The 25,508-nt window shown below is 39.0% G+C and overlaps 3 protein-coding genes and 1 pseudogene across 3 annotated transcripts in view; 3 read left to right on the forward strand and 1 right to left on the reverse strand.

Annotated features, from left to right (window-relative positions):
• The window catches only part of LOC126389773 (myosin-10), a 667,776-nt gene that overhangs the window by 379,722 nt on the left and 262,546 nt on the right, over nucleotides 1–25,508 (forward strand). The window lies entirely within an intron of this gene.
• Nucleotides 677–3,073, forward strand: LOC126389786 (lysozyme g-like; annotated as a pseudogene).
• Nucleotides 6,991–9,488, forward strand: LOC126389792 (lysozyme g). Its single transcript, XM_050043668.1, has 5 exons — nucleotides 6,991–7,124; nucleotides 8,474–8,551; nucleotides 8,722–8,936; nucleotides 9,026–9,176; nucleotides 9,257–9,488. Exons 1-5 carry the CDS (start codon nucleotides 7,121–7,123, stop codon nucleotides 9,391–9,393), a joined length of 585 nt encoding a protein of 194 aa, XP_049899625.1. The 5' UTR covers nucleotides 6,991–7,120; the 3' UTR covers nucleotides 9,394–9,488.
• Nucleotides 14,464–24,349, reverse strand: LOC126389788 (zinc finger protein Gfi-1-like). Its single transcript, XM_050043663.1, has 6 exons — nucleotides 24,102–24,349; nucleotides 20,299–20,544; nucleotides 19,791–20,035; nucleotides 19,541–19,657; nucleotides 19,243–19,408; nucleotides 14,464–17,168 (listed from the first exon to the last, which is right to left on the reverse strand). Exons 2-6 carry the CDS (start codon nucleotides 20,495–20,497, stop codon nucleotides 16,990–16,992), a joined length of 906 nt encoding a protein of 301 aa, XP_049899620.1. The 5' UTR covers nucleotides 20,498–20,544; nucleotides 24,102–24,349; the 3' UTR covers nucleotides 14,464–16,989.

A 25,508-nucleotide genomic window follows, 5' to 3' on the forward strand; every position in this document is an offset into this window, starting at 1 on the left:
GTATTGTGTCAGTCTATGATCCATACAATGGTTTGAGCATATCTTGCACCCGCTACTCCAAATTCACTCACTCACTGCGAATGCCAACCAATGGGAGAATGATTTTAACACCACCTGTTTTAACTACGGAGATTAACGCCAACACTGGGGGGCGTCTTACTCTAGCTGTTGTAATAACTCTGAAAGTGTCAGTCTACTCTAACACATGTTTTACATTGGGAAACTTACTGTGCACTTGTGCTTTTCCCTTTAAATGCAGGACTTGTAACAGAATATTTTTTGTTATTAAGCCAAATAAAAGATGTGAATCCTTCTTCCACCACTGGGCCAGACCCATAAACTAATAATCTTGACATGTTTTTCAGGAATATGCTCCATGAGAACATGACCAAGCAATGAAGCTCTTAAGATTATATTTTGACACAGGATCTGTCTAAAAGAGATAAGTTGATAACACCTTAGTTTATAGCCTAATGTGATTGGTAGAAAATGTCTCAGGGTTTGGCTGATGACTGTTGGGGTGGGGGGAGTTTCCCAGTCAGGCATTAAAGTCAGTGTACGTTCAGATTCACTTAGTTTGACTGCGCTCCGGCCTCTGGTCAGCTGCTGGTTTTCACAGTGCAGTTATAGGCTATCCCACAGCAGACTATTCTCAGTCCAGCTGTGCTCCATCAGTGAGGAGAGCTCCCAGCAGCAGCAGCAGCAGCAGCAGCAGCAGTGTGTTTTGGTCCTCCGGCTGAGGTGCAGAGATGCCTCCCAAGCCCGTTAAACGCGCTATAGCGGACGCGCTGGATGACTTGTCCGAGGAGCAAGTAAAAAGGTTCTGCTCCGCGGTACGGGACCGCAAGGAAGAGCCGCGGATCAGACTGGCAGATCTGGAGGGAAAAAGTCGTCCAGAAATCGTACGTGTCCTGGTTCAGTTCCACACCGAAGTCAAAGCTAAAGAGGTGGCTCTGGAGGCGCTGGGGGAGATTGGCTGCAACCAGCAAAAAAAGAGCCTCGGTGAGTTTAACACGCACACAAGGACACAAGTTTGGTGTCAGAAGTGATTTTTTTTACTTGTACACGAGAAGCGTCTTGAAGGATGATCACCACCTGCTTGGTTTTTGCAAATGTACTTCTGAATAATCGATGCACTTCTGTTAAAGAGCAGCACGGCACAGCCGTCTCCCTGCGCTTTCCATCCTCTTTTCTGTAATTCCTTTTTTTTTAGGTTTTCCAAAAGATAAACATTGCGATGCAATACAAGACAACATACTACATTATTTTAGTTAAGAACCTAGAATACAAAACAAAACTATACATTTGGTAACACATTGCCCGCACTTTTCCAGAGAAAATTATAGCGGAAGTGGATGGATGTTGTGTTGATGGTTGCTGCATCCCAAAATCTCTCTGAAATTAAAAGACTTTATTTCACATTGGTGCACCCTCCTATCAATTGCAGACAAGTAATACTCTATGCGCAAATTTGCGAATTTCATCTTTTTTCTTTTGGTACCGTGCCCCCAATGGCTTTTGCTATTTCATTGTCCCCTGCTCTTGCTTTCCACATTCACTCCCTTATGTTAGTTTTTTTTGGTCTCAAAGTCCATGCAACAAAAGTGTTTCAGAGGCAGAGAAGATATTTCACAATGTTTTTTTTTTTTTTTTTTTTAAATCAGTCAGCGATAACTGGAATTCATTTTCACTTTCATTTTAAGCCTATACCTGCCTGCATTCACACCCTTTGTCTACGGTTATCAGATAATGCTCATAATTATATCAGTACAGTCTGTTAATTATTAATTGTTTAGGTGCTGTTAAACATTGTGTGTGTTTTGTGTATTTCCAGCTGAGGAGTTCGGTGAGGCTTCAGTGGCACCTGTTTCCAGTAAGTAATTGATTTTGGTTGGTTCAGGAGACTTAAGGTCCTCATGATATGTGCTCTTGTTGATGTACAAGTGTGTTGAAGAAAAATATTCTAATAAACATTTGTAGGGTACGGAAACATCATGTTGGTGGAAACTACCGGTGCCTCACAACAAACAGCTCAGCAGGACAAGCTGAAATACTCAGGTAAAAACAGATCCACCCATCTACAGTTACATAATTATCTATATTTATGCTGTAGTTGTATCAATAGACTGAGCCCTGATCCCTGTTCTCTCCTTGATTACTTTCTAAAGGTGTGAAGGCGTCATACGCCATGGCTGAGACTGATCTGGTGGAGATGAACAAATTCAAAACCATCATCCAAAATGCGGCTCGTCAGAAAGGACTTGATCCAGCTCTCATTGCTGCACTCATTTCCAGGTCATGCAGGGCTGGAAAGACACTGACGGCAGGCAAGGGGTGCTATGACGAGAAGAGAAAAGCCTATAATACCTACGGGCTGATGCAGGTCATAACCATACTCTTTTATGCACTCTCCAGTGTCTTGTGTTACAGTGCAAAATAGTTGTGTTTATCTGAACTTTATTACCTAATATTTCCATAGATTGATATCAATCCAAAAGGAGGTGGACACATCCCAAAAGGCGAATGGGACAGTGAGGAACACCTCTGCCAAGCCATTGACATCCTGCTGTATTTCATGTTACGCATCAAGCATGTATTTCCAGACTGGACCAAGGAGCAGCAGCTGAAAGGTTTATTGTTTCACCGAATTATTAGAATTTCATGACAAACTGGCCTCACACTTTGTTTTGCTTTGCTCTAATTTGTATTTGTCTCTGCAGGTGGGATAGCAGCCTACCATGCAGGGGATGCGAACATCCACTCCTATGAAGAGGTGGACGCCAAAACCTGGTGTGGAGACTACTCCAACGATGTTGTTGCCAGGGCTCAGTGGTACAAAAGCGAGGGTGGCTTTTAAGCCGTCAGCAATCATGTATGAAATGATGCACGTAACGAATGGAGATTCCTCTTTTAAAATTTCTAGTCGTCGTCATTTCTTATAAATGACATATTTTTCAGCAACTGCAGCTCAACAGAATCATCCAAAACATTTGTATAAACAGTTAAAATGATTGATTACATAAATTAGCATATCATTGTAATCATATGTGTCAATGTGTTTTAAATACATTTACGAATTGTTTTAAACTTAACTGTTAATCATTTGTAATTTTACAATAATATGTACATGTAACAGGCAATAAATGCTTTACAACACACTTAAAGGATTTGTTTGTGTGTAATCATATATAATTACATGTGATAACAGCTTTTACTGTACTGGTGTCTTTGTTGAGCAGGGCCAATGGCCAGCATCTGGATTTTATCAGAATTTAGAAGTAGGAAATTACAGAACTTTACTGCCAAAATTGGGCCCTGGAGGTAAATTTTAAGAAAACCCAAATCATTGTGCTTTCAATAAAAAAACGAACAAAAAAGACCCCCCAGATGTCTTGAAAACAAATACCTGAATAAAACCCTGATTAAACACACCAAAAATATACTTACCTTGGCCTGACCCTATCTGCATCAGGAAATTTCAATATGCAATAAATGCCCTCAAAGAAAAAGCATGTAGAGCATTGTACACAATAAAAACCAAATTACTGAGCTTTTATTTTCCAATCAGAATATGGACAAAAATATTTGGCAATGTAATTTTACCAATAGCATTTTATGGAAGTGAGATCTGGGGCCCGCTGAGTGGATTGGAGCATGACTCATGGGACAAACACCCCATAGAGGCCCTCCACACCAAATTTTGCAGAAGAACTCTGACTGTCCAGAGGAACATGCCAAGTAACACCTGTCAAGCAGAAATGGGGCGCTTTTCGTTACTATTAAACATCCAAATATGGGCCTTAACATTTTGGACATATTTAAATTTCAGCCCAAAAGACACACTTCAATTTAAATCACTACAAACCCAAGAACTAAACCCTGAAAACAGTCCCTTCAGTCAGCTGATGATGAAACTAAACAACCAGACTCCCATGAGCACTGAGCCAAAACAACCAAACAGAATTAAAAAAAATATATAAATCAATCAAAAGATCTATACCTACAATACGAGAGAAGTCAAACAAAAACACAAAGTAGACTAAATTGTTATTTGAGCCTGAACAGAGAATATAAATTGGCTGAATATCTGCACCCTGTCAGAGACAGGAAACAGAGACTGATCCTGACCGAATACAGGCTGAGTGACCATCAGCTGGCAGGAGAAACAGGGACACAGACATGGCTGCTCATAGAGGAGCGTCTTTGTCGTCACTGCTCAACAGGTGAAGTAGACACAGAAATGCATTTCCTCCTCCACTGTAAAAAAAATTACATGACATGCAGTATTCCACAGTAGACATGAGAGGCCTCTTCTTTAGTAATATGGGAATAATCATCTGCCTTTATAGGCACATAGAGCTGGGAATCATCAGTGTAGCAGTGGAAATTAATTCCATGACTAAATATAATATGTCCAAGCAGTGGAAGACAGAAAAGCAGAAGACCAAGAACAGAGCCCTGAGGCACTCCATATCTCACCCCAGAAAATACTGAGGTGGTATCATTGTTGGAAACAGTGTTCTTTCAGAGAGGTAAGATTTTAACCAATGCGACAGCCTGGTCAGAGACACCAAATTGATTTCCCAGTTTGTTTAGGGGTACACAGTTAGTAATAGTGTAAAAAGCTGCGCAGTAAAAAGTACCAAGTAGGAATCTGAATCCTAGTCAGCAGATCACTCACGATGTAGGTAAGCACCGTTTCATTGGAGTGGCAGGTCCTGGAAACAGATATAAATGGTTAAAAAAGATAGCTGTTAAATATGTGGGCTGAACGTTGTTGAGACTAGACTTTTTCTGGTACTTCTGAAAAGAATGGAGGGTTAGACACATTTCATTTAGATATTCTGGATGAAGGTTTAACCACAGCAGTCTTATAGCTAGTATTCAGCATCGTAGGTGCAAAAGATGTTTGAAAAGTTTAAGGTGGTAGGGGTTTGCAAAAGCATGACTTTCATTATCACTCTTTGTTCCTGCAGTGATGTGCACATTGAGCCGAGCTGGAAAGTACAAGCTGTGAATGGTGACACAAGCTTGTGGCTTAACCTCACATCGATGGGGTTAACACCACTGATTATCTTTGTACTACATAGAGAAAGTAAAAGTTCTGCTGCGACATAAACTTTGAGACTTTGCCTTCACACTATCACAGGTGTGCAGAGCAATGTAGTTGTCTGACAGTGATAGTGCAGTTAAAGGAAAACACCCATTTCTTGTAAACTGTGCTGTGTGATATGAAGCATGTGGAAAATGTTTTTAGGCACAATCCCAACTGGACCTGGACCTGGACCTGGACCACGGACGTCAAAAAACGCTGTTTGCACCGGGACTGGACAGACAATAAATGAAACCAACGAAATTCCACACATTCTTGTGGTTGGCTCAAACGCTGTGAGCGTGATTTAGATAGTAAATATTTAAATAGTTTATTGACGAAAAATAGGTAAAGAGGAAAAGAGAAAAAGAAAAAATCTAAGTAATGTCAGTCTGTTGATAAAAATGTTATTTTATGCAAATATTTTAATAAAGTATTTCTTGTTTAAGTACATGGGATCTTAGGATTTTTTTTTTTACCGTGTTATCGACTTTGGTATCGAGAATCGTGTAATTTTACTGGTATCGGCACCGACTACTGAACTTTTGGTATCATGACATCCCTAGCCTTAACATTTTGGTAACATCTATACCTGCAATACAAGAGAAGTCAAACAAAAACACAAAGTAGACTAAATTGTTATTTGAGCCTGAACAGAGAATATAAATTGGCTGAATATCTGCACCCTGTGTGACCATCAGCTGGCAGGAGAAACAGGGACATAGACATGGCTGCCCAGAGAGGAGCGTCTTTGTCATCACTGCTCAACTGCTGAGGTAGACACAGAAATGCATTTCCTCTTCCACTGTAAAAAGTTCTCCTCAGTCAGAGATTTTGGAGAAATAACCAAGAAAATCCCAGACTTCCTTACAACAGAAACTGGCAGTTCTCCTGGGTGAAGGGACAACAGCTCATCTGTAAATGAGGTCAGGTGTGCAGAACAATGTAGTTGTCTGACAGTGATAGTGCAGTTAAAGGAAAACACCCATTTCTTGTAAACTGTGCTGTGTGATATGAGGCATGTGGAAAATGTTTCTAGGCTTGGATAAATTAATGTTCAGCATGCTAATATGCTTACAATCCCAACGCCAATATGCTCATGTTTAGAAGGTATAACATGATGGATGATGGAATATGTATATTTCCTTTTATTATTATTATTCTATGTGTGTATGTGTGTATTTCTGCACTCAAGTAACCATCTTTGCTTTGTATCTAGTCACACCCTGTGTTGTCATGTCATGCAGAAAATAACTTTCCTGTTGACTGCTTACACAAGCGCTAACTGAAGTCAGAGCATTACAGTTTTACTGTCGTCCTGCACAGGAAGGAAACCCCCTATAAGCGAGCATCTGCTGTCCTCAGTGCTGAACCTTTGACTGTGCATCATGAGAACATGAAGAATAAAAGACAAAGGTACATTTTATTGGGTCTGAAGTTGGAAAAACTCAAAAATAAAATGTCGCTCATGCAATTACTCTGAGTAATGTTGAAAGTAAATAAAAGCCTGTATACTGCCTCCGAAGATTTCAGTAACTGGCCTGCAAAATATCTGCAAGCTCAACAACTTATATTAAGGAATAAAAATGAAACAGATTTGTGTGCAAATCTCAATATCCCTCATCTGGAGTTTCGTGGTGCAATCTGCACACATTATACTGAAAGTTGCATTTACTACTTTGTCTGGTTTACAACCTGCCACAGTCAGTCTGCCACTGGCTGAATGCCCTGCAAGCTGCTGCAACTTTTAAACTCAGTCAGGGCCATTTCTTGTAAACCAGCTGCTTTCACCTGATTATCCCTCTGCTATTCACTGGTAAAACATCCAGGCCTGATTAATAACGCCCCCTGCAAGCGAGAAATAGAATAGCAGATAGGATGAGCAAGTCATTGGGAAAGTGAAAGTAAAATCCTGACATAAATACGGCCATTATCCTGCGTATGTGCACCAGATGAAACAGAGGGACACTGCGTGACTGTCCTCGTATTCCACTTTCAAGGAGAACTGTAGAAGAGGAAACGATTAAAATGGGTGGGTGCTTTTGTTATTTTATCGCTGATATAACTTAAATTTTAAGCTTTAAATCACATGACGTGGTGGAAAAGAGACTCAGCTCTATTACTTGTGTCAAAGTAGAGATACTCGTGGTCAAATATTGTGTTATAAATAAAGTGTTAAGATTTAATATGAGTGAAAGTACTTGTGTGAATGCTTTAAAAATACTGATGTGTTTTTTGATGTCAACAGATTGTGCGTTTACAGCACCCAATGCACCTGTACTGGCGCCCATAGAATGAAAAAGCTTGTAGCATATGAAACAAAGCTTACAGAAATGACTATAGGAACACAATCAAGTCGTCAAAGGGACAGCCATTCTCGTTTTCATTGTTTATTTATTTAGTTTTGCGCGCAGCAAACGGAGCAAACATTTAAAACGATGTGAATTTTCATTTCAAAAATCTCAAACACGGACTTCAGATGTGGCCAAGGGTATGCTGGTGGTGAGGAACTTTTGTTACCACCGACAAGTTCAAACTTAACTGTTAAAAACATGCAGCAAGCACCTGAGGAGCACAGTCGGAGAGCCTGTCTTGCAATGGGATCACTCTCCAGCCCAGATGTCAGCCAGGGGCGTAAAGTGTGTGTGTGTGGGTGCAATGGCCCTCTCCTTACATCCACCTTGCGCGGACCACACCCATCTATGAACTCAGCCTTCATTATGATATCAACCACACACACAGCTGTACAATTTTGTCAGCCAGGGTTGTAAAGTGTGCGGTGGGGGGGCCCCTGACTCAGACCACACCCTTCCTCAAACTGCAGGTTGCAACAGTATTGTGTTAACAAATTAAAGTTAACACACACACACACACACACACACACAACTTGAAATCAATTCTAGCCATTGCCACATTGTCCCAGCTGGTAAAGAAAAGAAAACTCATCCCCTGACCTCAAAGCTATACTTCAAATGAACAAGTAACAGTAACAATCATAAAAAAATGTAGTGGAGTCAAAAGTAAAATATTTGTCTTTTAAATGTAGTTGAATAAAAGTCATAAGCATCCAAAAAAACAATGTTTAAGTAAAGTACAGATACTCAAAAACTGTACTTAAGTAGCCTACAATACTCAAGTAGATGTACTTCGTTATTGTCGCCCCATAGAGTGCACCTGTCTTTTACTCTTGTTTCAATCTGTACTTTTGTAGGTCTTTAACTATACATGCTATGTACAGGTTACACATGTTACGGTGGCTCCTGTTTGTTAATATGTGTTGGTTATGTAACTGTACAGTCCTTTCAAGTCCTTACACTATGTGCTAATGTCGATTTTTGGGTGTGTTGGTGAAAACTGATCTAAAAAACTGAACATTACCAGGTTATGGAAACATCATGAATGTTGAAACTACTGGTGCATCATGGCAAACGGCTCAGCAGGACAAGCTGGGATACTCAGGTAAATACTGCTACAGACACATTTGCTGCTTTGATCAAAAATAGTAGAAAAAAAATAACCATGTAGCTGTCATCTAACCATCTGTGTGTGTGCATCTACATTGTTAGGACACAGTCACATTTGTTGCACTGAGGTCATATTTCTGCTCTCTGTGTGACTTCTCTCTGAAGGTGTGAGGGCATCACACACCATGGCAGACACTGACTCAGGCAGAATGGAGAGGTTCAGGTCTAAAATCAACTCCGTGGGAGCTAAATACGGAATTGATCCAGCTCTGATTGCCGCCATCATCTCCAGAGAGTCCAGGGCTGGAAATGTATTACATAATGGCTGGGGAGACTATGACTCAAACAGAGGAGCGTATAACGCCTGGGGACTGATGCAGGTTGTAATAAATACTACTGCTCCTCACATCCTCTTAGCAGAGCCTCACATAACAGCAGTGTCCATCCATTTTCATTTCCATTTCTGTAGGTTGATGTTAATCCAAATGGAGGTGGACACACTGCGCGGGGTGCATGGGACAGTGAGGAACACCTCTCTCAAGGCGCAGAGATCTTGGTTTATTTTATTGGACGCATCCGCAACAAATTTCCTGGCTGGAACACGGAGCAGCAGCTGAAAGGTTTGTTTTATTGAGTCAGTAGGCTGAAACTCTCTTCCCACTTTTCTTCGCTTTGTTCTCATTTGTGTTTGTCTCTGCAGGAGGAATAGCAGCCTACAATATGGGGGATGGGAACGTCCACTCCTATGATAATGTGGATGGCAGAACAACAGGTGGAGACTACTCCAATGATGTTGTTGCCAGAGCTCAGTGGTACAAAACCCAGAAAGGCTTTTAAAACCTGAAGCTGTGTCCACATCAGAAATCACTGTAACTGTGCAATGTGTGCTCTGTGTCGAAACCTTTCCTAAATAAACATAATGCAAAGCAAAACGATCGTGGTGATTGATCTTTTAAATCCTTATAATGTATTTTTAACAACTGTAGCCCATCAGAAGCATCCATAACTGTCGTATGAACAGTTAATGAATGCCTAATGGTTAAATTAGCATATCGTAGTCATGTTTAATACATTAAATCATTTTAAACTTGGCTGTAAACAATGTGAACAGTATATAAGCAGTTAGTAAAATCTGGAGGGTGTGTGTAATCATATGTGATTAAATCTATATACTGTGTTATCAGCATAAAGAGATGGGTGCTACCTGTGGCAGGACGCCAGCTTGTTGCAATAGCTCCCAGTCCTTTTTCAGGGTTCGTCATGCCATGAGGTGTCTGTATTCGTGCATGTTTAGCCTATTACATTTTCTCACCTTCCTGCATTCAACAGCTCCCCTCCTCTTTTTTGTATTATCACTGACCTGAAAGCCATTTTCACTCCTTCTTTCATGGATACTGTGTTATGTTTGTTTGCAGCACATACTAGAAATGATAATGTTTACAAGCATGGGAAGTCTCCCTTATTCAAATTATTACAATTTTGAAAGATACGTCTACGTCCCTCCCACCCTACCCCTGCGCTCCCAACCAACGCTGATTTCTTTTTTAAGTCATCACAAAAATGGTCGCCCTTAAGGTGTTTGCCAACTGAGCATTACAGAAAGCATTCATTTCAGGGTTGGATCAGATTACATGTCAATTTTTGTAATTATTACAGTAAGCCATTGTATTACAAAAAAAGAAAGAATCCAGTCCAAATCATTTTGGATTACTGCAAAATCAAACACCGAAAGTATTGCACCTTATATAGATGCATCCACATTATTTTGAGTTCTGCAAATATTCTTTGTCAAAATATTTTTGATGTTGCATTTCCGCTGGTCAAATCAAATTACCCTTACAAAAACAGCCCTGGCACAAACTACAGGTGTATCGTGTGTATATTGCAACTTCCACATTTTTGAAGTTGAAGCGATGACGATTTTGCCAGAAGTGTAAAGTTGTTTCGGTGGGACTGCTGCTGCTTGAACCTTTCATCTTGACTCAGTTCTCTCTCTTGACTCTGTCCTTTTCTCTCCAGTCTGATCGTCACAAAGTGAAGCACTCTAAGAAACCCTGTATGTCAGAAGTGCTTTTCATGTTTTTAATTAGATTAGCAGGATTTCACTCTAACACTAGAATTGTGGTCATCCTTACTAACTCCCATGGCACTCTAAGAAGCAGGTTCAAATCTCTCCACAGTTTTGCAAAGAGCAGCGTAGTGTCTCTAATCTATTTCGTGAAGTTAGGAGATGGAGGTGCTTGTTTCATCCAGGAGAGAAGAATGAGGAAATCAATGAGGTAAATGCTATGACTACATAAGGCCTGCCTGTATGGGGTTTCAGGAGTAGGTCCAAATAATGCAAAAAAGGGGTCTGGAGTGATGTCTTCTTTGAAATATCTTTGTAAATGTGCTACAAATGTTGGCCCACACTGTGCCAAAGTTGGGGCAGGACCAGAACATGGGTATGTTATCTTCCACCACCTTTACAGTAAAGGCATGAAGGGTCTACATTGGGGAAAATCTTTGGCAGCAGCAGGTTTGGATCCATATCAGGAGTTATAATTGTTGACAAATATGTTAATAAGCACTTACAAGGTAGGCTTACACTATGAGGAGTGTGATATTACTGAAAGCTCCAGAATAGCTAATAGTATGTAATGTAAGTGGTAAAAATACAAGTGGAATTAAGGCGCGATGTTTATCACCACCCTTTGTACCTTGCAGTGATGTGCACATGCAGAACTGGAGAGTACAAACTGTGAAGGATTACACAAGCTTGTGGCTCTGTTACACCGATGGGGTCAAGGCTGCTGCTGATTGTCTGTGTCTTTTACTTTAGGTAACTGCATAGTTACCAAAAGTAAAAGTTCATCTGCGACTTCTACTTCGAGATTTTTCTTTCAAGATATCAACCTTCATTGGCACCTACAGTTAAACCAAAGAATGAAAAAGCCATTCTCATTTAAGGTCTCAGAGTGCTGATATGCATCATGGTTTTCATGGACAAACACATTTGTATGTGCTGCTTTATAACCTATTTTCAATGACTTTGTTTGGATTCAACAAAGATCATTTTGTGGTAAGGGTACCCCCTAAGTGCACATATACATCCAGAACAGGTCATATCTGATGGTTACATGTGAAAAACTAATGTTTGGATATAAATTACATACAAATATAATGTTTTAAAGCAGACATATGCACTTCTTTGTCTGATGCTGTGACATAACATTACTCCACACTGTGAGGTTTACAGCCCACCACAGTACGCTGCTCACTGAGCAGACCAAATAAATGACCTGTGCCTTTTGCAGTTAGTGATGGGCATTTCTTGTAAATCAGCTGCTTTTCCCTCCACTTTCCTCACTGGCTAAACATTCAGGCCTGCTAAATAACGCCTCCTGCAGGTGATAAATAGAATAGCAGACAGGGTGAACAAGTCATAGTGAAACTGAAAGTTATCACGCACTACAGTACATAAAGTCAGGCATCCAGCGTGTTTGCACCAGAGACTGCACAGAGGTGGTACAGCGCTCTTATTCGGATTTCAAAGAGAGCAGGAAACAGGTGGGTGCTTGTGTTATTTTACTGTTGATAGAATTTAACTTTAAGCTTTCTATTGTGAAGATCACCCGACATGTAATATTGTAACACTAGACTGTGTCTATCTTTTTATTCGTTTTTGAATTATTTAAAAAAAAAAAAATGTCTGATTTTTTTAAAGCTGTAGTTGGTGACTTTGTATTGCTTATTTCTCACATCAAATGTTCTCAGAAACACATTTTAGTCTATCGTTTAGTTGTAAAATGAGAAAGGTTGCTCTGGCTGGTGGGTGGCTGTTTGAGCTAAACTGGGTCACTAACCCTCTCATTTTACAGCTAAACACTAAAATATGTTTCTTTCTTTGTGATTTTTATTGGCCATTTTTTCCTTTTTTTAAAACAAACAAAAAAAAAACCCACAAGAAAACGAACATTAATACAAGACACAAAAACAATAAGAATACACCAATTAAAATGTTTCTAAAAACAGCTGAGGTGAGAAATAGGCGATGCAGTGACATTTTTGATTCATATTTGATCAGTTTGATAAGTTCTACGGCAGTTCACGCGCAATAATTGACATGATTGACAGCTGCATGAAAGACTCCTGTCTCTGATTGGTTGTTTTTCATAAGCTGTGGTAAATTCTAGCTAATGCCATTAAAAGCACACGAGGTGGGAGAAGGAATATGAGATTTTTCACAGATTATCTGTGTCATTTAAAGCTGTGTGAGTATGCTGACAGTTTCAGCAAATACGACAAAATGTTATCTACTGTATCTTTAAGTCCCTTCAAGTGCACATATTCTGTGCTAATGCTGAACCCGTAAAAGTTTAAGCAGCCCTCCTGCTGATACCTTGTGTGACAATTTGCAGAAAAGTAAGGAGCAAGGCAACATTCATTGTGTTGTCTTATGCTCTTAACTGTGCTGCTGTTAATACAGCTTCTGGATTGAAATCATGTTTTCAATACTGATGCCGTGCAACATGAATTCTGGCAATTTGCTTCAATTGCTGAGTGAGAGATGTAATAAATTCGTGCAGTGTGACCAGTCTGTGTCAAAGCTACATTTCTACATCTGTGTACTGTAGAGGGACAGTGAAGGTTCCGTTGCACATAAACTTGTGTCCTCACATGATCACAGACCTGCAGATAATATAGTCAAATCATGGTGGAAAAGATAACATTTCTTTTTTAAACTAAATTTATTGGCGTCAATCTTCAATACTGCCTCTCATTCTTTAATTTAACATGTCAAGTGAACTACACTGCCGTAGCATTTAAGACCCAAAACCATCAATGTCTAATAAAATTATTTTGTGTTTATTCTTTAATGTGATTTAAGTAATTTATCAAATAAAGTCCAGAACGGAAAGAAAGGAAGCTAAGAGAGGAGAAAGAAGCAAAGGGTCGACAGTATGTCACCCAGTATTTCAAAAAGCAAGGTGGGTTTGTTTGTGGTTCATGTGGTGGAAAGTCATGGAATATCAACTTTGTCCGTGGTCTATAAGCTAGCTCACGTTTCTCCCCATGTTAGCTCAAATTTCTGAAGAAAACTCTGAATTTTTACATTTCACTGTTGTTTTAGTTAAATAATCAATACAGTCAAACGTTTAGCAAGCTGCTCATATTCAATTAGTTGACTTCCCCTCTGTCAAAATGATGCTTTGTTCCAAACAGGTATGGCATTTGCAGCAATAGCAGCAGCAGTAGCAGCAGTAGCACCAGAAGTGGCAGTAGCAGCATTAGCAACAGCGACCGCATATTTCTGTCCGAACCCAAACCGAATGTCAAACTGGCTCTGGCTCCCCTAAACTGAATGTCCTCTTTTTTGGAAATCAAAATATGGTCACCCTATGTTTATGTTTTGAATTTGTGTTTTGGCCTGTTGCGCCACCCACCGCCGTCTACCAGTCACGCAGTCAGTAGAGTCTCAGCATCAATTACTGTTACGACTGAGCTACAGCAGCACGGCAAGCAGCATTAGCAGTGTCCCAGTACATAGCATTAGCAGCCGGCTTCTCCTCAGTTGTATCCTGGCAGCAGCGTTAGCAGCAGAGAAGCCGGACTTGCTGGAACGGTCCACTGGAAAACCGAAGATCACGGACGCGGCGACACGGCCCTGCAAATAAATCAGTCTCCAGTGTGCCGCTGTCCAGCAACCTCGAATCTGTAGGGGAGGGGGGGCGGACACGCGGCAGTATTTTGAATTTGAGTGCAGTAACCGTTTTGGCCACATTCTTACGTACAGTGCCTTTAAAGTCTGTATCCCAGCTGGCACTCACACTTTGGTTTCTTTTACATTTGTAGTTCATTTTTTCCTCATTTAGCTTATCTTAATTACATCTCACATTACAAACAAGTAAATGACAACACATTGGATTTTGTTTCATACATCATACTCATTTTATTTTACAGTTTTGACAGTACATTAGTTTCTATTTGTAGCGCGCACATTTGGTTAACTTTTGTACAGTCACTACTTTCTTTAAGTTGTTCTAATTTTCATTTCTTGAGTTACCAGTGTGGAGGTGCTGCTCCTGAAGGACATCTGGCCACGCCCGAGCAAAGGATCTGCCCCAGGAACTGAAACTGTTAAATACAGGAAGTGGCCAACTGGGCCGTACCAATGCCTGCCACCTCATATATATATATATATGTGTGTGTGTGTATATATATGTATATGTTCCCCATTGTGTCCACTTTGTAAGGTCTGTTGGTGGTGTTAAGGTCACTTCAGTTGAGTTCTGTTCATTTAACCTCTTTTATGGGCCCAGAACTTTAATTATATATTTTGTCTTTTTTTTTTCTTTTCATTTTTTGGGTAAAATAAAAGCCCTCTTTTGAAAACCACCTGAGTCTCCTCTTGTCTGCCAGCTCGGTCCCTTACACTGGGCATTACAGTTTTGTCATCCTGCACAGGAAGGAAACCCCCTATCAGCGAGCATCTGCTGTCCTCAGTGCTGAACCTTTGACTGTGCATCATGAGAACATGAAGAATAAAAGTATATTTTATGGGGTCTGAAGTTTGAAAAACTCACAAATAAAATGTTGTTCATGCAATTACTCTGAGTAATGTTGAAAGTAAATAAAAGCCTGTATTCTGCCTCCACAGATTTCAGTAACTGGCCCGCAAAATTTCCACTGCTTTTAAAGAGAGAGATTTAATGAAATCATTCAGTGTCACCAGTCTGTGTCAAAGCTACCCTTTCCACAGTGTTACATCTGTGGTAAAGGGAAAGTAAAGTTCAGCTGCACATCAGCTTCTGCCCTCACATGATCACTAATCTGTATAGACAAATCTCACGAGGAAATAAATTTCCCAGAAAAACTCCCATCTCTTATAAACTGAATCACCTTTAGTAAGGCCATTCATTATTTCTGCTTGTGACATGATGTTTAGTTAAGGAGCACTGTGTAGGATTTAGTGGCATGCAGTGGTGAGGTTGCAGATTGCATGTAGTTGAAACTTTTTCCATGTGCCGAGTGTAAACTCCCAGTTAGCAGTGTTGACCTAGTACATTCATTGCCCTAGGAAAGCTTTCCTTTGTCCCCTTCCTTCAGTGCTCATTGTTGAGGAGATCTTCATCGGGAGCCAAATTATCTGCAGAGGTCTCTTCCTCTCCAAAATAAACAGACCAGGGGCTGTAGTCACAAAGCTTCCTCCTACAAAGAGCTGCTCCTAGTGACAAAATTCTAAGAAAATTCTCAGAATTGCGACGTTTTCTTTGAATTTCCCCTTAAAGTTAAGACTAGGTCTTGTAAAGATTAAAGTTATTCACAGAGCATCTAAGACCTTAAAAGAGCTCTTAAGGTGTAAAACTGTTAGGAGTAGAGAAGAGGACTTTTAAGAGGCTTAAGAAAGAAAATGGTGGAAAGACAAAGGTCAGAGAAATATTCTCCAAGCGCTGGGTGTCAGTGACTAAATGAGGTGCTACAGATTAGATCATGCAGGGATAATATTTGTGGTTGGTGTCATTAGGGATATATCACACCAGAAATAAAATGATCACAATAGCAAGATATTTGGGAAGCTGGAAAAATGCAGCAGTGATGACTTGAGTCTGTCTCAACCTTCCATCAGCAGAGTGATCACACTAACAATGACAACATGTCTACAGTCAGCAGTTCATTTCATTTCCACTGGGTGTCCACACCTTGCAGGCTCACTAAAGGGTGTGTCTGTGACAACCAATCACACCTGTTAAGAGAATACATTACACCTAGCAACGGGGTCAACCACACCATCCCACTGAAGTTTCTGTCCCTTCCTTGCTCAGAGTTGCTCTGAGAACTTTCCTAAATCACTCCTCAGCTAGGACTCCTAACTAAAAGTTTTAGGCTTAGTTAGGAGATCTCTTAGAGTTTTCTCAGAATGTTTGTGAATACGGCCTCAGATGTTAAAGAAGTTTTACTTGGAGCTGAATGATCTGCAGAGGTCTCCCTTTCTTCAAAATAAACAGACTACTGATTTAAACAGGTGAAAACGCTGAATAAAGCAGTTTCACATAAGAATCAGATGGTGTTGGGCTCGTCGTAGAGGGGCTGCTGTGGCCAACATGAAAAGGCTAAAGGCTCGATCTAGAGCCAGTGTTTGGTTTGTCTGTTCTGGGACAGAAACATGGTGGTGCAACATAGCGGACTCCAGTGACAAGGACTAACTCCCAATGTAGCCTAGATATAAACAGCTCATTATGAGGTAACACAAAGACAACCATTCCTATTTTCAGGTGATTATACACAAAAGAAAACACATTCATTTTATTATGTTCCATTTCTGCCAATAAATCCCCTAAATCCTTCACACTGGACCTTCAAACAAATCACAGATAATAGTAACCTTTATGCATATAAATATAAAACACTATATCTAACATGAGAGAACACGTTGACTCGGCTGTGTTAGAGTCAGCGGTAGGTGCAGTGGTGCTCCTGGTGCTGCCGGAGGTCCACTTTGTGCTGGAAGCCGTAGAGGCAGCGTGGACAGTGGTAGGGCCGGTCGTCCCTGTGTTTACGGCTGTGGGTGATGAGGTTGGAGCTCTGGCTGAACGCCTTTCCACATATCTGACACACATGGGGCTTCTCACCTGGCACACAAACACAGCACAAGTCATGTGAATACACAGGATGTTTGAACTGTGTCACTGCTCTGGAATTTTGAGAGCTGTTCCACTTAGTCACCATACCCAACTTCTGAGAAGAGGAATAACACTTACAGTACTGAATACACCACCTTGTTTAATTCACTTACATGTCATACATACATTTGGAAATAGGTTGTTTTGTCCAACCAACATTTCAAAACCCAAAGATACTAAATTTACAGCAGCATAAGGACATTTGAGGCTCAAACCAATGGATGTTTTGCCTGAAACAATAAATAATAGATTAACATCTTTGTAAATACACATACCTGCATTCACTTTCTTACAATGAGATGAAACAATTGATATCACTCTTGTATTTGTATGCTTACTATAAAGGTACAGCCAGCAGCTGCTTAGCTTAGCTTTGTATAAACACTGGAAACAGGGGGAAACAGCTTAGCTTTGTCCAAAGGTAACAAAATCCACCTGCTCTGCCAGCACCTCTGATGTTTACATATAATTATGTTACATGCCATTTGCTCAATCCATAACAAAGTGTAAAAAGCAAGTTATGGTTTTAAAGGATATTATGTTACTGGCCTGTTTCTTAGCTGTGTTTTTACACTTTGTTTTTTGTACAGACGAAATAAACTAGTATAGTAGTAGTAGTAACTAGTAAAGTATTGTAGGACACAGAATATAAGCATTCATGGCAGTGGTGTTCATAGGAACATTTTGGCAGTAAGTTATGCATTTTTAAACACTGAAATAAAATTTAAAAAAAGAGAAAAAAAGGATTTCAGATATTCTTTTTATGTACTGCTGTATGTGCATATGAACAGTGTTGTCTTAAATAGGTTTTGCACTGTTAAAAGTAAGGGGACTGTTTTGATACAGTATAAACACATGTTAACACTATAAACATTTGTTTGGGTTGAAGATCTTACTACATACATACTAATACTGTATGTTATTAATAAGAAATTTTCTGGAAATAATGAGTTAATATCTCAAAAATTATGAATTAATATTTCCAAATAATGAGTTAATATGTTAATATCTCAGTATGATTAGAAACTTTCCCAGAATGAGTACTGTTCTCTCTCTCTTTTTTTGTTGAGATATTAAGTTCTTATTCTCTGATTCAGATATTAATTCATTATTTTGAGAATATTTAAAATTATTTCTAAACATTAACTTATTACTTTGAGAATTTTTTGAGGCACTAACTAATTTTGAGAAATTTTTGAGATATTAAGTCAATATTTTGAGAAAGTTTGCACTGTAATTATTTTAACCCTTTGAAACCTGAGTAAAGTGGTTTGATTTCTTTTAAAGACATGGGAAGAAGGAAATGAGCAATGAAAGAATAAATCACCCCAAAAATTAGCAAGAAATTTTTAAAGACAAAATTAAATACAAGAAAATTAGTAAAAAAAAAAGAAAAAAAGAAGAAGAAAAATAGAAAGAAATAAAGAAAGTTAAAAACAAACAAACAAGGAAATTACTTGGAAAACATGCTTAAAAGTTTTAATAATTCTGTAACATAATTTTAAAATGTAATAATATATTACTTATAAATATTGTTTTTCCCTATTTAAAAAAAACAACAATTTTCTACATCTATTTAATTTTAATTTTATTTATTTATTTTTGCAATTTGTGGGACATTTCTCATCAAGTTGCTCATTGCCTTTTTCCCCCATATTTTTGAAAGAAAGTGCACCAATTTGCTCAGGGTTTTAAAGTTTAAATATTTGCGACAGGTGTCTGAAAGCAGCACAAGAACAGTGATATCGCTTTGGGTTTCAAAGGGTTAAGATACGTACTCATTATTTCAATAAAGTTTTTCATTATAATGACTTGCAGGATCTTTTTTCATCGTGCTGGCAGAAATGGGCTTCCATATCAATATGTCTATGTACTGGAAGCATCATCGATTAACATTAGTAATTAGTGGTTTCAGGGCTAACATATGTGTTAGCGATTAGCATAAGTGATGTATGAAAATAAAACAACAGTTCAGTTTAATAATTTCATATGAATGATGTCAGCATATTAAACATAAACCCACCAGTGTGTGTGAAGGTGTGTTTCTTCATGTCAGACTTCTGGTGGAACCTTTTGCCACAGTACTGGCAGGGGTATGGTCGCGTGTCTGAATGTATGAGCAGATGAGTGGAGAGGGTGGAAGAGCGCTTGAATACTTTCCCACACACTGTACAGCCAAATGTCCTGTCCTAAAACAACAGACACTGGAGTTAAAATCCATAGCTACCTCATATGTGCATCAAATTGATTATCTTAGTAAGGATTTTTTTTTTCCAGATTCACAAAAAGAAATTCCATATAAAAGGAGAAGTGATGCTGACCTTGCCCCTGCATGGTGACCGTGCAGTATCTGTCCTACTGGACTTGATGTGTGCTGGTACTCTGCTCCCATGACTCTTGCATATGTGAGTCTTCAAACTTGACAGACAGGAAAATATCTGCAAATGCAAGATGAACACAATGTTAACACATTTGAAAACCTAAAAAGATCATTTTAGACACCAGGAGAGCAGAATTACCTTTAGAAATAGCTAACAGAATGTATTTTAATGTAATGGAGGGATGCCATACTTTGCTACAGAGCGGACACTCTTGCCTCGGAGCACTGATCTTAGAGCAGCCACTGCTCCTGGTCTCCCTCAGGAAGTGAGGGTGCTGAGTGAAGTCTGCCAGTCCCACAGACAGTTTTCCTGGATGTCCTGAGCTCACAGGAGGTCTGGACCATACCGCTGCTGTGGGAGACCGAGACTCGACTTTCTCGACAGGGCGAAAAGTATTTGAGTTGATGGGACTGCATAGCTCAGCAGATCTACAGTCTGAGTACAAAGACAGACAGGCAAGTTGACTGGCTGTGATACATATATGCAACTTTCTGAAACACTGTTGTTCAACAAATTGTTTGAATAATTGATTATCATATGTTAGATGATCAGAATTATTTGAATAATGTCTCACAACATTGCCTCCACTACAGTCATACAACAAATAACATGCATTTTCTGTCTCTGTAAAGTCTTGCTCAACATGCTTGTGTTAAAGGCCTATCCAAATGAACAAATGAATTAGCTCTGACACCCACCGTAAGATTTGGGACTGAATGGCTGAAGGTGGCTGTTAGAGTGGTTGGAAGTAGAAAGGTCCTGCTGCAGTAATGCGACCGGCACTGCACTATCACCTTGTATTTCTGCTGTGGAGTACCCCAGGGATGTATCCCAGGACCCTGCTTTTTTTCCAAGGTGGTGCAGCCCTCCTCGCTTCACCAAAAATGAACGAGGCATCACTCAGAAGGCAGGAAGAATTATTCTACACCCAAAGTCAAAGTTATCTAGAGGGTTAAAAATAAAACCAATGCCAGTGTTAGTGATGACATTCAAATGTACAGATAGGTTTGAATTAATATTAATTGAGTTCAATCTAGCACAGCTGTCACACAGACCAATCATTTATTTTCTTTATCTGAATCTTACTGATTACATATTTGTACAAATTACAGAAACTAAACCAGTAGAAATTAGTATTCTTCTGCTGCACAGGTTCATATATACTGTACCACACTGAAATGATGGCCATAATATTTTTGTTGGCCTATAGAGGGCAGCAGAACTGTACATTCAATAGTTTGTTTCCTGCTTGAATCAGTGTAAATATACTGCATCAACATATACTGTAGATTTGTTCACACTGTTAAGCAGAGAAGAAATGGGATCATCAGAAAAGACAAAATGACAAAATGTAGATTATAGTCTAACGATAAGTTGTTGACATTTGTTGTTACAGATGATAGCCTATTTTTGTTTGGTTTTTTGCCACCAGTATTTACAAGGCATGTATAGGTATGTCCTCCTGAGACCTGAACTTTTGTTTGGTACGCATTTTAAATTTCTCCTTGCTATCTGGGATCAGTAAGACCTGGTAAGTATAAAAAATGAAACATTGTCAATGATAATAAAGACCCAGTGTCCTTCAACGAGCTTATGAAAAATTCCCAATGTCTGCAAACCAGTACTTTCTAATTAACAGAGCCTTAGCTTGGTGCCTTTGCTAAAATTGGTAAAATTTGTGTGACATATCAAACTACAAACATTATTAATCATAAATAAACAAGTTTCGACCATAACATTTGATCAGGTTCTGTACCTTGTCCACGTAAGTGTCGGGGTTACATGGATTAGTGTATTGTGGTCTTAGCACCACTACAAGGAATAAAAAAAGTGTCCATGAACAAGGACAACAGGCCTAAGTTAAGCAGAACGAAGTATAAGGTCCAGTAAACCCAGAATGTGATGTCCTCATATACTGAAGAATCCAGTCCCTTTATTTAGTGACACTGAAATTAGTCTTCTTGTTTAATTTTGTTCTGCTCTCCTCTTGTTTCAGCCTCTGCCAGCTTTGCAAATCTGGATTTTAGCAGTCTGTCTATCTCACCTCCTTGCAGACATTCTCAAGCTCTCTTGCAGATGTTTAACTGTGATCTTGACAGATTTTTTGAAGCGTTGCTCTGGACAAGTTTTTTCTCATGGACCTCTATATGCTCTGCTTTGGCCAGTTTACTAGTCTTTTTCTGTCACATTTGACCAAAGAATCTTTTTTTATTTCTAATCCGTCTTTTATATTCTGCTTGACAAACTCTGGGTGGCCTGTGAGACTCCCCTCTAGTCATCAGTGGCTTACTTGACACTACAGGCCTCACTGCTGCAGAGATGTTTCTCCTATCTGTGGAGCTTCTGCTAAACTACATTCAAACTGCAGGTGAAAGCGACAGAATCTGACCGAAACTGACATTTAGACCTAAATTCACTACAAACCTGGCCTGTGACAGTGTGACACAAACATACCATACCAGATTTGCAAATATGTTGCTTCACTGCAACACATTTCATGAGTCAGTGCTAACACTCGAGCAAAGGTGAGGCTGCAGTGGAGGAGATCAGTGAGGGACGCTGAGGTGTTAAAAAACAAACAAGCATCTTGAAATAACAGTAAAGTGATAGATTAACAAGCTTAGGATGTGAATAATAAGAGATGCTGTCAATTGTCTCTATCTTCACCTGCTTGTCACATTTGTACTAAAGATAGCAGTAAAGCATCCCAGGTGTCCTCAGACTGTGTTCAATTGATTTAATACCATGCATGCCTGATATATGCATCAAATGCAGGACACAGAGAGGCACATTATTTCACTGTCTACAGGCCTTTTGATATTAAATCTTATGAAACAGGTTGCCTGTGGGGATGGATGAAGTAGTCAGATAAATACTTAAGTAAAAGTAGTAATATAACATTGTAAAAAATACTCCTAAAAGCCTATAAATTTGCATTTAAAATTCTATTTAAGTGGAAGTGCAGGTATTATCAGCTAAATATCACACATAAAAAGCAATATATTATTATTACATTATAAGATTGTTAATACTGGTACAATAATGTATAAGAAGCGATTAAGTGTCGGTTGGTCAAAGCTGAGCTGGTTTTGACAACTTTATATACAGTTAGTCAGTTTACCTCAGTGGTTCCTAACCTAAGGGTCAGGCTTCTCAGTAGGATAAATCCGAGGGATCGTGAGATAAATAATGGGGTAGGAAAGAAAAACAAAGCTCTGTTAAACAAATCAGTATATGAATTTGTGAATTTGTGAAATAACGGATCATTTTTATTTGATAATTAAATCAAACGTCGGAGAAGTTTGGAGGCAAAATGCTAATAAACCCATGGACTTGTGACACAAGTGACACAGGGCCCCAACAAGACTCTACTTTTCTTGTATAGTGTCACTGTAGAAACATTTTAAATACAAGTTATATGTGTGGTAACATACACATTTATTTGTAAGTTTATTTTACTTATCTCTTATTTTTTACTTTGAGGTGTTTTGTATGCAAGGTCTTGTGAAATTGCGCCCTAGCGGTGTGTTCTGTGTGCACCTTACTTTGTATTGTTTATACAGATACATTCAGATATACAGATGTGTTGAACTAATTTTAAAAAATCCAGTAAACATGTTTAAAAACAAGCTGTTGTGATCGCATTAATTTAGTAAGATGCTAAATCACATTTTGTGTGATAAATCCAGCTATGAGAAACTTTGCACAAAGACATATATTCACGTATATATTTCATGTTTTGCATGAACATGTTGGGTATTCTAGCTTTTGTTTTTGGCACTGTTAAGGTCAGGAGGATCACATGGTCAAACTGGCGCCAAATATTGACCAAAAACCCAACATGAACGGCCAAATAAAATGTGGCGTATATTCCCTATCACAGTCAGTATGAATGGACGGTCAGCTCAAGGCAGGGTCGAGGTAGTTCAGACCTTTTTCATTTTATAATGACAGAGGTTTCAGTTGTTCGTTTCTACAGTGACTTCTTTGGCATTTTTACACGAGTGTGCCCTGTGAACCGTGGGTCGACGTACAGACAGCTGTGTGTCCAGTTACTTGAATTTGAAATCAAAATTTTATCTCAAGGATTACTGCAAGACATACACACATTTTATTTTTCTTTATCTCTATCCAAACACAGGTATAGCATTTTTTAACGTCTGTTTGATGTTGGATTTATCATATTTTTTTTTCATGCAGGTTTAAAAAAACACAACCAAACATACAAAAAATCATGTTAAATTTAGTCTGTGAAACATGAAAAAAATTGTAACTTTCTGTAACATGTGTCACTATATTTACAGAGGAGCAAAGGTGTTGCAATACGACTGACAGCTCTGTTTTAGCTTTACATTTCATTTGAATAGTGTTTGTAAAAACTGAATAACATTTCTGTTCATGAACTCTGATATTCACTAGCCTCAATTAGCTTCAACTTAACCACAAATTTTAACCAGAAATATTAAGATTTTTTTTTAGGTATAGATATACAAATACTCACCAGCTTTTATAATTTCCACCAGTGCTTCTTAACATCCCACACAGGCTTCACACTATTTATTTAACTGAGATAAAAGTCAAATAAGATGATGGGAAGTCAGTGTGTCACATGTGAGGTCAGTCTGCGCTGAGGTGGACTGTGAGCCGTTGATGTTCTCTGCAGGTCGGTGTGATGAGAGTGAAAAAGGACGAGGAAGTGTTTCAGCTCTGACACCTCTGAGCCGACAACCACACTGCTTCCTCACACACAAACCCAAACACTGCACACTTGCAGCAGCACTAAATCTGTCCAACTCTACTTTTAAAAAAAATGGTGCAAATTGTGGAAGGATATGTTGCAGTGGTGCACAAACTAAACCCAGCATCAGATTAATCTAGGGACACCAGATAAAGCCGATGCGAGAGGAAGAGGGTGGTGGATGACTGTGCTGAAAATTCTTCAGAAAGTGTCAACACTACTATGTTGACACAGTTGGGTTACAAAATAACCATTGAGGAAATATGGTGTTAGAGGTGAAAAACTATTAAACGCACACCAATGAGTCACATCATCGAACTGGCATCTCCCTTCAGTTTGATGATGAACAGGGTGCTGCGGCGTGCACTGAGTCAATCCTGAATCCTGCTGCCGAAATACTCAGCAGGTCACTAAATGTGTATTAATCCACTGCTGAAAATAGTTCCCTGCAAATACACTATTTATGTCTGTTTGAGTAATGTTTTCAACAAACTACAGTGGCCAGCTATTTTAGGAGCCTTTTCAAAGAATGAAACTAAAGCCTCAGTAGAGACAAAGGGCTGCGCAAGGAAGTCAGAAAGCAGCGAGAGATGGACAGTTTGTTAGTCATGGTCTTTTAAATGGATTTGTTGATATTAGAATATTGAATAAATTCTACTTTATTCATTAATTATATTGTACTTGTGTAATCACTTAAGAAAATCTTAATTTTAAAGGTATTTTTGGTGACATTCACACTAAGACGGAATATACAACTTTGGTCAAAAATTGCCACAATGGAGGACTTATTTATGCTAAAGATTCGGTGACATCAGGAAAGTTGGACTCATTTTAAAACTGCTTCACCAGCTATATGTAAATCTATCACTACTAGGTTTATGTGTAAAGACCTTCCGAAGTTGGTGGAAACTACTTGTTAGTTTCAAACTATTCACTAGCAATGAACTATAAACAGGAAGTCACCGTAGTACAGCTGCCAAAAATGTAACCTAAGTGCTAAACCTTTGTAAATGTAGGTATAACTAAAGGTTTGTCTGTATCTGCAAACATGGAAGAACTTTGTTTGTCAATTTGTTGTGTTCATGCAGTTTAGAAGGAGTGGGGAATATTTGATTATCCTAAACGATCTAAACTGCTACAGTCATTTAGTATGGTCCGGGATGTAGTGCT

The sequence above is a fragment of the Epinephelus moara genome, chromosome 5 (genome assembly GCF_006386435.1).
Source record: "Epinephelus moara isolate mb chromosome 5, YSFRI_EMoa_1.0, whole genome shotgun sequence".
Lineage (NCBI taxonomy): Eukaryota > Metazoa > Chordata > Actinopteri > Perciformes > Serranidae > Epinephelus > Epinephelus moara.

Excerpts from the sequence above, each read along its gene's own strand:
- LOC126389788 (XM_050043663.1), bottom strand. The coding sequence starts at position 20,497 with ATGCCTCGTTCATTTTTGGTGAAGCGAGGAGGGCTGCACCACCTTGGA. Across the intron at positions 20,036-20,298 it reads ATTCAGTCCCAAATCTTACG|ACTGTAGATCTGCTGAGCTA; the intron begins GTGGGTGTCAGA and ends CTTTGTACTCAG. Across the intron at positions 17,169-19,242 it reads ACACACCTTCACACACACTG|GTGAGAAGCCCCATGTGTGT; the intron begins GTGGGTTTATGT and ends TTTGTGTGCCAG.
- LOC126389792 (XM_050043668.1), top strand. Across the intron at positions 8,552-8,721 it reads GGACAAGCTGGGATACTCAG|GTGTGAGGGCATCACACACC; the intron begins GTAAATACTGCT and ends TTCTCTCTGAAG. Across the intron at positions 8,937-9,025 it reads ACGCCTGGGGACTGATGCAG|GTTGATGTTAATCCAAATGG; the intron begins GTTGTAATAAAT and ends CCATTTCTGTAG.